General features: G+C 39.1%; 1 protein-coding gene across 2 annotated transcripts in view; it reads right to left on the reverse strand.

Moving 5' to 3' along the window:
- Positions 1-8,785: 8,785 nt before the first annotated feature.
- The window catches only part of LOC143292429 (SEC14-like protein 1), a 37,482-nt gene continuing 30,123 nt past the window's right edge, over positions 8,786-16,144 (reverse strand). For both annotated transcript variants that reach the window (XM_076602702.1, XM_076602701.1), the window contains one exon: positions 8,786-15,937. In XM_076602702.1, coding sequence (XP_076458817.1) covers positions 15,925-15,937 — 13 coding nt within the window. In that variant the 3' untranslated portion in view covers positions 8,786-15,924. The remainder of the gene's footprint in view (positions 15,938-16,144) is intronic.

Genomic DNA, 16,144 nt, shown 5'->3' on the forward strand with positions numbered 1-16,144 from the left:
TTACTTTCTCTCATTTCCTCCGCTTTATTTCTTTCATTTGTCCTATCTTCCGCTTATCTTTCTATCCTCTCATTTCGTTACCTTTCTTTGTGTTTTGCGACACCTCTGCCTGAATGTAGACCACTAAACTTATAGTATTTCAAGGCATTTCTTTCTTTTTTTCTTCTTATTTCCTTCCTTCGTTTCTTTATCTATTTCTTTCTCATTCAATAGAGTGGTGATATATCACAGTTTTGTTTTAATTTCGTTGTGTCAGTCTTTTTTCATTCTCTCTCTTTTTTTCTCTTTTTTCTCGTTCATTCATTACTCACTCATTCATTCATTCATTCATTCATTTTCATCTCACTTTAAGTGATGAGGTTGAACCGTGTTCGCGTGCATACTAGCATAATTATATTTGTTCACGCTGCTGTCACTGCTTCACGCATGTTTAGCCAGTGTGAGAAGAGAAGGTTTAAACTAATAATAAATACAGAGAAGAGAAGGTTTAAGCTAATAATAAATATTGGAAACGAATATTGACCGGCGGACAGAGATTTCAACACAACCGTTTCTGTGTCCCTCAACACTTCGCCTCTTTTTCTTCACACCTCCACAAACCCTGGCAGGGCCAGCCAGTCTCTGTTTGATGTCAGTTACAAACCTATAGCCTGTAGAGTGAGGGCCATGTCCAGTCCCCCCCTTGGCATATCACCTGAGGTGAGTATCGACGAGTAATGAAACCATAATGAAAACCTCTGGACAAAGGAAACTGCATCCAGTTTACGTTTGTTTGCGATGTCAACTTGCGTCATTGCCAAACTGAGGACATAGCTAACTACTTTGCAAGCAAGTTAGCTCTTTAGTTGGTTAGTCTGTCAATCTGTTTGTTATCATAATTCGGATTTAATTAATGTAGGCACTCATCGATGGTTATGATTATGGTCGCCGGAGAATTGTATGATAGTCGTGTCTGACTATGACCATCAGAACATCAGAGGAGGCGCAACTGCTATCCCAGCTATCTGGGTTAGAATCTGATTCTAGTGGAGAGTGTCTTGCCCAGATTACATCCCCACTCTCTCGGCCAAGAGGATGTTAGGACAGTCGGCGTTGGGATGGTTCCCAAAGGCCAACTAGCTCCAAGAGGCTGCAGCACTAAGAGCCAGTGCAATTTTGCCTCCTAGTTTGAGTCATAGTCCTTCACAAAAGACTAAGCTGTAAATGATTTCCCGCTGCAGTGGAGAAACCATTGGTGATACAGCTCTCACTTTGTTTTTGGCCCAACTGTACACTGATGTCAAACTGTGATATAAGCTGAGTGTTACAACACCGGCAAAGTGTGGGAATTGCACCTTTCTAACACAGCACTGGCACCACGAGTACAACATGCTGAGGTTGTGTTGCGAAAAAGCCAGTTTGCTAAGTCGATTGTCTGTAGTAGGAACCTAAATCATATAGTCCTTGGAGCATTTTATTTCGTTTTAAGGACGGACTCTGATATATAACACAGTATAAAAAGGGGATTAAAAATATAAAAGAAAGAAAAACCAAGGAAAGCCACGGCCACACAAAAAAGCTTATACATCACAAGCAGCTTCAAAACAAATGTAGTATATATGTAATAACACAACAAAAGTTTAAGCTTTTATCACTGAAAGTCAATAACTAAATATAGCAAACAAACCAAACAGTCGCACGCGCGCGTGCACACACACACACGCACACACGCACACACGCACGCACATACACACACACACACGCACGCACGCACGCACGCACGCACACACACACACACACACACACACACACACGGACGCCTCTCCACTGCTCAGAAACAAAGGTCTTCACAGTGGAAACAGTCCATCACTGATCACTGTCCTTGCCTTCACACCCCTGCACAGGACGCCGGGTACACCACAGCGGGGGGACGGCTCACGACCCGTGAACGGAAGTCCTGAGGGTCCACAACCAGCTCGTACCGGGTCACTATCACATTGTCACGCTGCTCTATGCTGTCTGCTGTCGCGGCGACACCTTCCTTCTGCCTCTGCCCATGGCGGGAGTCGTCAGGGCGTCGTCGTTCTGCTGTGTCCCGCCGCTGGCCAGGCTCTTCGAAGAGGACTTGTTTCTTGACCAGCGTTCGGACGTTCTTTGTTGTCACCTCTCCGGATCTTCTTCTTCGTCGTCTTTGTTTTGAGGTCTGATGACTCTGATCAGAGTCGTGTGTTTTGCTCTTTTTCGAAACGTGTTTGGCCGAAGCCTGTTCTGATGGATGTGTTCTGGAAGACCTACTCGTTTTTTCTGAAGAACCGCCGCCAGCATTTCCCTTGCCTTGAGATGTGATCTTTGCTTCGTCAACAGATCTCTGCTGAGCACTAGACGCCGCTGCCCGAGATGCGTGGACAGTACTGTGTGCCTGGATATTCCGTGTGTCAGAAACAGCGTCACTCACATCGCTCCTATCTAAGGCTGGGTTCAGACCTACACTGAACTGGCATGTTCGATTCACGGCGTCGTACACGCTACGTACAGTCGATGCATCCGTTGATGTCTTCTGTTGCCATTTTGCAAGGAACCTCCTCATACCCAGTTCCTGTTTCTCCTTTATTGCCATGTGTTCGTGTTCGTCTCCATTCTGAGATGATACTCCTGTCGAAACTGACGGATCAGAACTCGCGTTCACACTGGATTGTACCCTCGGAGTCTTCTTCTTCTTCTTCTTCTTCTGCACGCTGTGGTCTGTGGGTTGCAGTCTGGATTTTTTCCGTACCGGCAGGACGGGCCTTTGGGGCCAGGCGATGAAGACAACGCGCATGACACCGCCTGCAGTGACGCACACAAAGCCCGCCAGTGTCAGCCAATAGGAGTGGCCCAGGACAGGCTGCGTGAACCAATCGTCGTCCTTGTAACAGGTTGCAAAGATCAACGTGGCCACAAAAGTAAGTCCGCCTGAAAACCAAAATACAAAACGAGTGTAATATACAGACTGCTTAATTAAAATAAAGGTTTGCAGCAGCAGCAGCAGCAATAGAAACTGCAAGAGCAGCAGGTCCTCCATACTACTAGTACATATATGCACTTCCTAAATATACACATCCTCACGTGCAAGCATGTACATCAGTAAACAGGTGCACACATATACACGAACGCTCGCACTCAGTTACACACACACACACACACACACACACAATACCTCTCCGCTACCTCTTATATACCCTCAAACACACACACACACACACACACACGCACACACAACCCCTCCCCTACCTCTTATATACCCCCCAACCACTCCCCCCCAACTGACACACACACACGCATGCACACACACACACACACACGCACACACACACACCTGCAGCAAAGGCGGCCAGGACGTGGAGATACCGACGCACGCACACACGGACAGACTGGCGCGCATCTCCATCCTCCGCCGTGAAACACGACAGCAGAGTCACTGCATACATCACCAGTGCCACACACACCAGTGTCCTGGTCGCCTCGAAGTAGGCTGCCGACAACCAATCAATCAAATTATCAGTAAAATAATAATAATGATAAATAATAGTAATAATTAAAAAAAAAAAAAAATAAAAAAATAAAGAATAAAAAATAAAATAAAAAGAAGAAAGAAACTAAAATGAAAGAAAGCACAGAAAAACGCATATTGATAAATGTGTGTGTGTGGTGTTTGTTTTTTTTTGTTTTTGGTTTTTTTTTTAAAGCATAGAAATTTTTTTCTTAAGAAAATGGATGAATATTTGAACAGAGAAATTGCAAAGCAGGAATATAGAAAAAAAAAGTAGGCCTAAATCAAGGAATGAATAAATAAATGAATAGACTGAACTTTTTTTTTTTAAATATAGAAACAACTAAAAAAAAAAAAAGAAAAAAAGGGCAAATAAAGTGGTATATAAATGAATAAAACTAATACAGACAAGTACAGACAGGCAGACAGACAAATAGACAAACAGAAAGATCGGTAGATATAGATTGATAGATAGATAGACAGATACATAGATAGGTATACTGTGTCAAATAGATAAAGAAAGAAAGAAAAAGACAAACAAAAGATATAAAGAAAGAAAGAAAGAGACAAACAAACAAAAAAAACAAAACAAACTAAATTAATAAATAGATAAATAAATGAAATTGATTAAGTCATACAAAAATGAACAAATGCAAATACACACAAGCATAAACAAAGCAAACGACAAATTAATGTGAAGAAAGGAAACAGAAAATTGATGGTTTCAATGTTCCTGCTGCGTGGCATATGACAGTGGCGTGATAGACACACAGTAATTATGTCGAACACAAACCGGCTGGCGGTACTCCATGCCAATATAATGCCAGCCCAACATCCTGGGGATTTTGTGGTCAGACTGAGTTTAAGACCAAGAAATCCCCCAGAGAGAGAGAGAGAGAGAGACAGACAGACAGACAGACAGACAGACAGACAGACAGACAGACAGACAGAGACAGACAGACAGACAGACAGACACACACACACACACACACACACACACACACACACACACACAGAGTTTGGATGGAATAATGAGTTGAGCACTTAGGGCTTGCTTTCATCATGCCTCTCACGAAAGGAAAAAAAATCAAAACAAAAAACAACAAACAAACACAACAAAACATTAACAGAGCAAATTTCGAGATTATTCAATTCGAAAACACAATGGAATACATAAATACATGGAATCAAAATTACAAGTGAGAGAGAGAGGGGGTGGAGGGAGGGAGAAAAAAAAAGCGACAGAGAGACACTGGCAGAGGAGAGATAGAGAGAGACAAAGAGACAGACACACAGACACACAGACAGATAGACTTAGAGACAGACAGACAGACACATAACAAATGGATAGACAGACAAACAGAGACAAAGAAAATTGAATGAAAAGAGACCGGTATAGGAGACCAGCAAACCGACATAAGACCAAAACAGACGACAAAACTATGAATGATTTACAAGAGAAAGAGACCACAACTCACCCCCCCCCCCCCCCCGACCCCCTCTCCCCCCACCCCACCACCACCACCACCACACCCGACTTCATCTCACCCCACTCACCTTTGTAAAACCCAGGAGCGATGGAGACACAGGAAGGAGACGTGGAGGCGTTCACGTGACACACCCGCCACAGGCCGTAGTAGTGAAGGTGTGGGCGGTGCCCTCTGTCCTCCACCCACCTCCCCGTCCCCATCCCGCCCACAAAGAGTCCCGTGCCCACCACCACCACCACCATGCTGACGGCCAACGCCGCGTCCCCTTTAGCCATGCTGCGCTCTACAGGTGTGCATGTGTGATTGTCATTCGGGTCCGACTAGGACCATCAGAACAGCGAGCACAGGAGGCAACTACTGTCCCGACTATCTTGGCTAGAATTGGATTCCAGTCTTGCCCAAGTTACATCCCCAATCTCTCGGCCAAAAGGGCTGTAGGATAGTCGGCATTCGGATGGTTCCCAAAAGATCAACAAGCCCCCAAGGTTGCAGCACTCAGAGCCGGCAGTCTTGACCCCCTAGTTTGAGCGTCACAGTTCTTCACAAAAGACACAGCTGTAATTGAATTCCCATTGCAGTGGAGAAACCATTGATCATACAGCTCTCACTTTGCTGTTGGCCCAGCTGTAAGTGTATGTCAGTCTCTGATATAAGCCAGGCTTTGAAAGCCTAGATTTTACATCGATGGACCCCACGCCTGTAATACTCTGGCAGTATTTGGGTCTCGATCCTTTCGCAAATCTGTGTACAGGTGTGCACGGTGTTAGCTGAACCTTTACCCCGGTGTAATATTCTGGCACTATTCGTTTGGAATGATCTGAATTTACGGCCTGTTTCTCAATCTTCACACCATTATGTTGTACAACTGTTCATTTTTTCTTCCGAATAAAGCGCTGATGATAAAGACTTATTTGCTTGAACTTTAGAAAAGACGACATATAATGAACATAATTCGCATTTTTTCCTTTTCTATCTTTGTTGTTGTTGTTGTCATCTAACTGGTTTGTTGGAATATCAAGTTATCCTGTTCACATGTAAACAAGAGCAGTTACAGCTAGCATACCTTATAGCAACGTTTAAACTCTTCTTTTTTCATCTTTTAATTCCATAGGTAATTATATTCGCTTTATTGTCGTTTTGTCAAACTCCATTTACTTTCCAAAAGCAGCCGCAACGAATTTGTCTTCAATGTATCCGCGATGACCGAGAGGCAACTGTGTCCCACCTTTTGCTATCACAAGTCAACCATAAGAAAATCATATCGATCCGATACTGACAACTAAATGGCGGTTGGCACCATGCGTGACCATTAGCATTATATTCTGAATCCTCGCTATCGCTCAAAAACCGGAGAACAGATCGAAACACTCCAGGTAATTTTTTTTTTTTTTTTTTTTTTTTTTTTACAAACTCCGTTACAGGTCAGCAGGTAGGTCTATTAATAATAGTATCATATTGTGTATCGACAATCAGACCTCCATAACAAAGTGTATGATCAGTGAACAATGTTCGAGAAAAGCACTGACGGCTGTTCGAACACTATAGTTACTAGAGCGTAGATAATCAGCCCACACGTTTAACTGTGATCGGGTCAATTCTCTTTGTACCACAGGAAAGGTGTTGCGGCTGCCAAACCGTGACCGTGATGACACTGCCATCATCTGAGTTCTGGTTCTGGTTTGGTAAGTTGCTGCAGCCGATCCCAGTTTACTGTGCTCGCAACTAGGAATCTACCTATCATAACTGCTGCAAGCTTAGGGAATTGAAAGCACCATTGAAGCTAAGTGGTGCATCTAGATCACTAGCACTATCTGTGAGCGATTGTTCAGTGCCTTGTCCACAGGGGATGCAACTACAGTCATATCAGGCATACACGTGATTCTCCCCCTTTGAATTGAATGGCCCACATCTGCGTGTCACGAAAATTTCAAAATTTTAACCCTTCTCCCTTCACGTGCACCAAAGGATGCATACATTTTCCTCTTCAGATTGGCCCATTATAAAGCTTTGTTTATTTGCTGCACGCATTAGAAAGGACTTTAAAAAATAAAGTTGTCACCAAAACCAGGAAATGAATAAAAAGAAAGTACAGCTATCAAAGAAAAAAAACAAAAAAAAACTTTGCCAACACTTTTGATAGCTGTTATTAAAATCTTCGTGTATATTGGCAGATTTTCAATGTTGTGAAAACAAAATCTTTGAACAACAGGATTCACGGTGGTATTGGTAATAAGGTTTCTGGACTGCAGCAAAAAGCCTTTACTTTCTCGTTTAAACATATGTGCGATCACACAGGCACAAACCCTGCCAATATTCTTCACTCCCCACCCCCACCTTGCCCTGCCTTGTCTTGCCTTGCCCAGTCTCCCTTCTTCCAATGTTTAACCCCCACCCCCACACACACACTTCTACAGGCCCTCCTCAGTAATCTGCCTCCTCTTCATACAACTGCTCTTGTTGATACCCTGATGGCCATAATGTATCAAACAAATCTTTCAATGCCCCCATCTTTTATTCTTGCCATGTCTCAATTCAATTCCATTGATTGCTTGTGCGTGCACAAGTGTATAAAAGTATGCATGTGCACACACAAGTGTGTGTATGTGTGTGAAACTGACAGGGGTTAGGTTGAGGGGCGAAGAGGGAGATGGAAGAAATGTTTGCATGGAATCAGAATTAAGACAGTTGCATTTGTATCATGTCATAATCATAACATCTTTCATTTGGTAGAAGGCTTATTGAGAGCCTTTCACTTGCTTTGTATAGCTTGTCTTTATGTTTCTTTCAGAAAAGATGTTAAATGTTTTTTACTAGACTTGATCAAATGCAAAAACTTTGTGGATCCAAAGACAACAAAATAGAGAAAATGGCATGTTGTCCACTGAACACATACACAAGCCAAAAATTTTAACTGAGAATCATCCCTCTGGCTGCATGTTTGACCAGGCACATTGTACTACCCTCCATAATTACCCCTATTTTTGACCAGTATTAATAATCTATCATGGTGCCACAAATGCATATTCTCACCAGAAGGATACCAGATGTAGAGACACTATATATACAGATTTCTTACCATACTGATACTGAAATCCCCCTGTCCCCAAGTCCTGTCCAAATGATACTGGAACTAGACTTGCTATGTTATAGAATTAAACACCAGGTTTATTATCAAAACACCCACCTATATTCCAACATTCTAGTCAGAACCATGTTATTTTAATCTCTGGCCAAAAGCTGAGCATGTGGAGACCATCCCAGTTGCACAGATAATAATTACACTGCTCACAAGCAAACTGCCCAAAAATGAAAGGAAAAGAAAATAAGTAAAAGCATCATTATAGCATCTTTCAAGGTCAGAATTAAATTAGGTGGTGAATATTGATGATAAAAGCATCTTGAGAGTCAGAATTACACAAGGTGGTGAACATCAATGCTTTTTTTTATTTTATATAAAAAATTATTGAGTAACAACACAGGCAAACGTTTCTATCATTTGGAAAGTAGTATCATGTTAATTTCTTATCATATGGTACCTTACAAACACCCTAAGGCATTGCTTTGAGAGTGTAAGACTGGATTTTGCTGCACTGAAAGAGAGATAGAGCAAGGGAGGGCAAGAGAGAGAGAGAGAGAGAGAGCATCAACATTAGAGTGAAAGAAAATAAAAGAAAAGGATAGACGGACAGACAGACAGAGAGAGAGAGAGAGAGAGAGAAAGAGAGTTTGAAATGAAATGAATACAATCAAGCACACAACTATAACACCACACACAATGTCTGTCTGACTGAACACTTTATTCTGGTGTTGGCTACAGTATGTGCAATATGGGGAAGAAATGTGATAAGTGATGTTGATCAACCAGGCTGTTCCGCAAAATACTGATGATGACAATGGAGCTGGAGAGCCCTCATCTCTGTGCCTGTCTAGCTGAGTGATCACTAAAAGAAAAATGAAACAACAAAAAACCATGCAATGATCAAGGTGAATAATTGTGCCATACAGTGAAGATCCTGCTCCAAATGACACATACAATAAATATATAACACAGCTGTGGAGAATGAGAAACTGTTCAAATTAAAATCACAACTACATCCCTGACATAGGGTTGAGCAAGGTCAGACATGTGGCTCAAAAGACGATGGGTTTGGATGGGGAAGGGGGGGGGGAGGTGAAAGGGACAAGGGGAGTCAGGCAAGGGGGTGAAAGGGTGCTGGGAGGAGGCGTGCTTACAAATCCGTATACCTCAAACACATCTAACACAAAGTAACAATAAACATGCAATGTTTTAAAATGAATAAATGAATAACTGAAAAAAAAAGATACTCCTCAAAACAAATACAACATCGATACAGCTGCACTGGTAATCTGTGAAGAGGGTAAGATGTTGTCTTTGGTGTTAACTAGGGTGTGCATTACTGAACACATCAAATGAAACCAAATCACAATCCCCATCTGATCTATTGGTTTTCAAATCGGTGCAGTGCAAACAAGAACTTGCAGATGACAATTAAGAATGTGTTTACCGATTACTGCGAGACATACTTAGTAGTCTTCTACAGGGTAATGATCACAATCTGGTAAATACACATCACCATGTCAAGAATTAGTATTAGCTGAAAAATTATACTGGAAGCACAATCTCATAAAGATTTGAAAACAGATGTTAAAATTTACACTCTGCATAAAAACAGAATGTGAGTGTAGTCTGTGAATGCATGAAAATTTTGGGATTTGCAAAAGATGAAGACTGCTGTGTTTCAAAGACTCTGCAAGCACAAACAATGCCAGGTGGACTTGACCTTGCCTATCTTGAGCGAATTCCCGCATGGGCCCAGGTTCATATCCAAGAAGGAGTGGGATTCTCTCTTCCCCTTCCACTGGATTTTGAGTGGTAGTCTGCTTGTTGCTTGTCTTTCGGATAGTAAATGCATGCCAAATCAGCACGTCTCAAAATTCTGTAGGAAATTCTGTTTTCATAAGGACACAAAAACACGAGCAGAAAAGGAAAAAAAAAAAACAAAAAAAACTGTGGGTGTGGGTTTTTGTTGTTGTTTTTTTGTTTGTATATTGTTGGGATTTTTGGGGGTGGGTGGGGTATGTGTGAAGGGGGGATGGGTGAAGGAGGGCTAGGGGGGGATTGCTGATATATACTCTGCCTGCAAAAATGCAGCTGCAAGTTTCATACACACAAATCGTTTGACATGAATGTGATACTACACAACACAATTACACACAAATCGTTTGACATGAATGTGATACTACACAACACAATTTGGAACAACACTATAACTAACTCTTATCTCTTCTCTTTAAGTTATGGTAAAACTTTTTCATTCCACACAAGAGGTAATAATCAAACTTTATCATATGCCTATTTCACAAACAACGCCAGCAAAAATCTATTCAAAATACAAATTTGATCGGCATGATTTATTCCGTAGCTACCGACAGATCTGTAAAGCTTATATTTTTCTTGCATCTCAGTTGAATCAAAGAACTGTTGGGAATCATTAAGTCTTAGACATGAAAATGAGTGCTAGCGATGAAGGATGTATAATACAGTTAGCCTGCTGTGTTCATTGCTAGATGGAAACAACTACATTTATATTTCCAGCCATGTGGATACTTCAATCTTGTGAAGAAAAAAGCACACAAAGAAGAAAAACAAACACTACGAAAGAACTTAGAAATCAACTCAAATGACATCCTGGACTCCTCAAGTCAGAACCAAAAAAACAAAAGGATCAAATCAGTAGGACTGTGATCAAGAAAATGAAGGGATGCTTCAATTGTGAACCAGAGGCATCTCCAGATATTTTCAATCATGTTCTGGGAAATCAGCGGAGATAGTAAAGGATTTAATTTCCACTCAAGGCATGTAAAATGCAGTCCCATCATCTTCAGTACAGGAGCATAAGATGTTGAAATGAATAATTATATTAGATTTTTCACTTATTTTCAGTGATGGTTTGCTAGATTTTGAAAAGAAATATTCATATTTCTTTCTCTCTTTTATCCCATTTCCTTTTGAAACAATACCCCATAGCCTTTGAATATGGTCACAATTTTAACAGACATATTATTACACAACACGAATGAAAAAACTTCTGATGTCAAAAGTAACCATAGCAAATTGTTTATTACAGTTTACCAATATTGAGCTAAACTACAAACACAAACAACCACAACACATACAGACACAGGGGAACACAAAAAAAAAAAAAACAAAAAAAAAAATCAAACACTTTCACAAATAACTAACATTCATAACAACCAAACATATGAAAATGAATACATCATGGTACAGTCTTTGGAACTTGATGTTTTACAATGATCAATGAAATTCAAATGAAATGTATTACTGGCAAATAACTAAATATATTTCAACCAGGACCACTATCACTCTTATCAAAGAGTACTCATGAGGATCCACAACCTTCCCATTTGGTGACAATCCAGATCAGGAATTTATTCAACTTTTCCAATGGCTGTGATTTAATATATAAAAATAAATAAAAGACCACATTTGAAGACCTTTCTCACAAACATGAGAAAATAAGTTTATCTCCTGCACTAAATGTGTCACTCTGAATACTGATTACTGTACATGCTTCACATTTTCATAAAAACAAATCCTGCAGATTTTGTCTTTTGACAACTGCCAAGAAATTTTTTTTAAGAAAACCCAAGACTACAAAAATTGACAACTAATCATCCTGAGATTATATTAAAAAATGACTTTTTCCTTTCCTATTTTTATTTTCTAAATTTTAAAAATATTTTTAATATGAACAGAAAAGGGCATTTTCCCCATTTCTAGAATAATACTTCCCTTTGAATGAATCATGAATTTTCACACCATGAACTGTGATATGTTGAGATGATATGCCCAGATGATAACCATTGTGATGACATTTAAATGATCTTATTGAAGATGTAGCCAGATAACAAGTTATGATGATGAACTCTATGATACGATAGACTAAAATCAATTACTCATGTTTCCCTCCAATATCAAATGGATGTCTACATGATTCATCAAATATATACACCAGCACCATATAACAGATTTTGACGTCTTCCTATGTATATTTACATGGCATATGTAGGCAAGACTTTCTGTATTCTCTCTCAGTCACCTCACATGCAAACTGTACCCAAAGTGACTTTGCCCAAAATGACTGATTTATTATTGCTGAAATGTAAATGAATACAAGTGGCCCCGTCAAAAACTAGGGCTTAAGAGGGCATGCCATATACTGCCTTGTCATACTGTGTCAACTTCACAGGAAGTTCATCAAAGGAGAAAAAAATTCTATTGTTCTAGTCATGGAAACACGGACGGCAATCACTTTTGCAAGTACATGATTTCCATCAGCGCTAACACTCAGTGGTATGTACACAACTACCTGTGTTTGGAAGCAGCATGCAACATATTGTAAACTTCAGATCCACATCCAGAAAATATCACATGGAGTGCTGATACGGTGAACTTTGACATATTTCACTTTCACAAAAGTGTAAAGTGCAACGATACGCTTGGTCAGGTGGAAGATGGGGAAGAGGGCTTGCAGTCAATACAATATCATCAGGGGAAAAAAAAAGCGTGCCTTCACCATGGAGTGTGTGAGGTAACCGTTACCGAGGACAGATCAATGGAAACACATTTCTCAATTAAATGGAACAAACTGTTTTTCTTTCTCTTTCCCACTGTAAAAAAGAAAAAAAAGAAAAAAAAAGCCAATCAGTCTGTAATTAGACTGTGATCTGACTAGCAACTTAGTCATACCAGGCAGGAATCAAGAAAAAAACAACTGTTTAAACTAAAAAAGAAAAAGATAGCTATACATCCTCCTTTAGGTAAATCTGTACAAAAGTCAAATTTTACTGGGAAAAAAGTAAATCAAAGAAAATAATAACACCCAAAGAGAGTACATTTACACACTTTTACATACAACACACAATACCAATGCTCTCTGTCACAACAAAAAAGACATTTTCAATTGATACAATACTCCTTGATCTCTGTTTATGCTCAGATACAGACAACACACTCATCAAAACTCCTTTTTGTGGGTCAGTCAGCTTTCTGTTTCCTTCCTTGTTTATGTCCAGTTTCCATGAATCTATGTTATATGCGTACAGAAAATAAAACTGATCTGCTAGAAGTTTATTTTCTTTTCTAGCACTGGAAAGTCACAAAATGTAATCTTTCTTTCTCTGGCTAAACAATTTACAATTATGAGCATGAAAACAGTGCACAAAATGGACATTATTACCAAAGAGGTTGAAATCATTATGCCACTGTCATCTACTGGCACAAAGCCTCTTGTGTTCACAGAAATGTAATTTTCAAATGACAACAGTAATGAAGATGAGTTTACAGACCACCGTCAGTCATTAGACACCCGTGAAATCAGTGACTACTTTAAAACTGAAACCATGTTCAAAACCTTGTACAAGATCTCAACAAACACAGTTTACAATGGTCATCTCAATTTGAGTATTGCCAGTAAATCATGTCTTCATTTTGTGATCTTCAGCAAAATTTCATGAACAGATTCTGGCACAGAAAACCCTGGGCTTTATTCTGAATGGGTTACTGAATGACAAATATAATAGTTAACATATCTACAATTCAAGGAAATAGCAATGGTCTTATTTTGTGCAAACACTATGGAATTATGGACCTTCAGTGGTACAGTTTTTAGTTTAAAGTTTTAAAACGCAATGCTGATATTTTTCATTTGAAGTTTTAAAAAGCAATGCTGATAAAAACACATGTGCAGCATCAAATTATCCATACATTTATTCTTGGCTAAAATACTGCTTTAAAAGCTGTGTGATTGCCTTTGCAAAAACTTCTCCGACCAGAGCACATACAAGTATTTTGTGGATAGCTCTACCTGTGTTACTTATTGCTCAGTGTTTTAAATACCACAGCCTTTCCACACTCTACTATTTTTCTGTAAAATAAAAACTGTACATGCCAACACCAAGAAGATCACTAGTGTAAAATTGAAAATATTCAAGTGAGACTCATGTAATATAATAGCATCTAAATAATACAGACCACTTCAACATGCTAACAATGCTGTTCATTACTGCTGCACACATTGCTGATTGACCTCGTGTAATATGCAAATAATTAAAGTGACCACCTTTCACGATTTGAACTATTACCAAATATTAGGTGCAATGTGAATTGTACAAATGAGTATTATTTCCATCAATCTCACAAATAAATCTTGCTCAGAAAATAAAACAGCAAGTTCTTCGATTCTTCATAACTGTATATCATTAACACATATACATGGGGACAGAACACTTCAATGTATATCAGAACTATGCTCTATCATATTTTAAAGCTTGTGTGTTTCCTTGAATACTAAAGTAAAAATGGCACGATGCACTGGAAGTCGTTTATAACAAACTGACTGGTTGAAAACTTTCCAATACATGAAATTACTCTGATTCAACAGAAGACATAAACAAACATACTAAAAAAACAGAAATATTGTCAATAATAGAGAGCAATTAAATGTTAATACTGCAACAAAATATGTCTTGATGTCACAAACAAAGAAGGAAAAACAACAGATTAAACACAATAAAGCTGTCAATTCATAACAGAGATTCAAAAGTATGTGGATGTAAGAATAACCAAAAAAAAAAAAAAATACCACAAAAAAAAGAAAAAAAAGATTAGCATGCATGCATAAATATGTGGACGCACACACACACATACATGTACACACACACACGCATGCATACACACACACAGACATACACATATGCACACACACACACACACACACACATACACAAACACATGCAGAGAGGTCAAGAGATTAGAATCTATGATGTTCTTGTGGACTTGGATGATGAAAGGAAAACTGTTCATAGATTGCAAACACAAGAGAAAATTCTTAACCACCTAATCAATGTCAAAATGCCTTGTGTCAAACCTGTCAACATTCATGATTATTTCAGAGTGTTCATGTATAACATGTCAATCCCCAACATCGTCATACTAACACTATTACAGAAAATCTTCAACAAAATGTTTGTCTCTTGAAATAAAAATCTGTGATGCACTAGAGACAGAGAACCTGCTGAAAATAATTAGATATTCATAAGAATCTATCCTCAGTTTGACAATAACCAAAGTTGTCAGTACCATCTTATGCACACATTTAAACTGGGTTTTGTTTTTTTTACCATAAAAATGAAACAAAGTTGTTTACTCTTTAAATAAGTGCAAAATATCAGTCATCCTTTCAAGCACTGTAAATCATCTAATAGTGTACTGCAAATCTTTTCCAGTTTTCAAATATTACAATAATATGGAATAGTGCGTTGCAATTCTTTTTCTTTGAGAAGTCCACGTGTACTTTATAGGAAAGCATGTGTCTGTTAAAAATTGTGCATTTCCATTTTCTTTAAATTGTGCATTTTCATTTATGAGATTACATAAGAGAGACAAAGATGTAGACAGACAGCTATATAATTTAAGTAAGGATGTGTGTGTGTTTGTATGTGCATGTTAAGTGCAATCATGTGCTTAAGTTGTCATAACACTGACCAACACAAATGTACAGAGATATTCTCCTCATCCAATTAATCAAATTAACAACCATTACCTAACTGTGGCACCACAACTGAATTCTCAGTGCCACAATACCTCTCATTCAATGGTCCAACCTCTGAGCTAAACTGACACAACAGTAGAGAGTCTTGCTTGAAAGATGTTGGCGAACACAAATGTGGAGAACGCTTTGGTCTACACAATCAACAATCATTCTGCAAACTTTTGTCACCAAGATTGAATGTGCAGTGACATCACTAGTCCCTCTTCTGTACAACATTCTTGATGTGAGGACAAGAAGAGACCCTCCGACGAGTGTGAGGAAGGTTCTCCTATCATCTTGGAGGTCTGAAAAATACAAAGCACCACCACATGTGAAATCCTTGGAGCAATGGTTATTCTATTAGTATTATTTACTACAATGTTTAGTATGAAGGAGATCAGCATATATGTCATTTTCTACAATTATTGGTTGCTGGTACTAATACTTTAACTTTTATGCTTATTAATCAAACAGCTTACTACTATGGCAAACCTGTATTTCTTACAGCTGTC

This window comes from Babylonia areolata, chromosome 18 (genome assembly GCF_041734735.1).
Source record: "Babylonia areolata isolate BAREFJ2019XMU chromosome 18, ASM4173473v1, whole genome shotgun sequence".
NCBI lineage: Eukaryota > Metazoa > Mollusca > Gastropoda > Neogastropoda > Buccinidae > Babylonia > Babylonia areolata.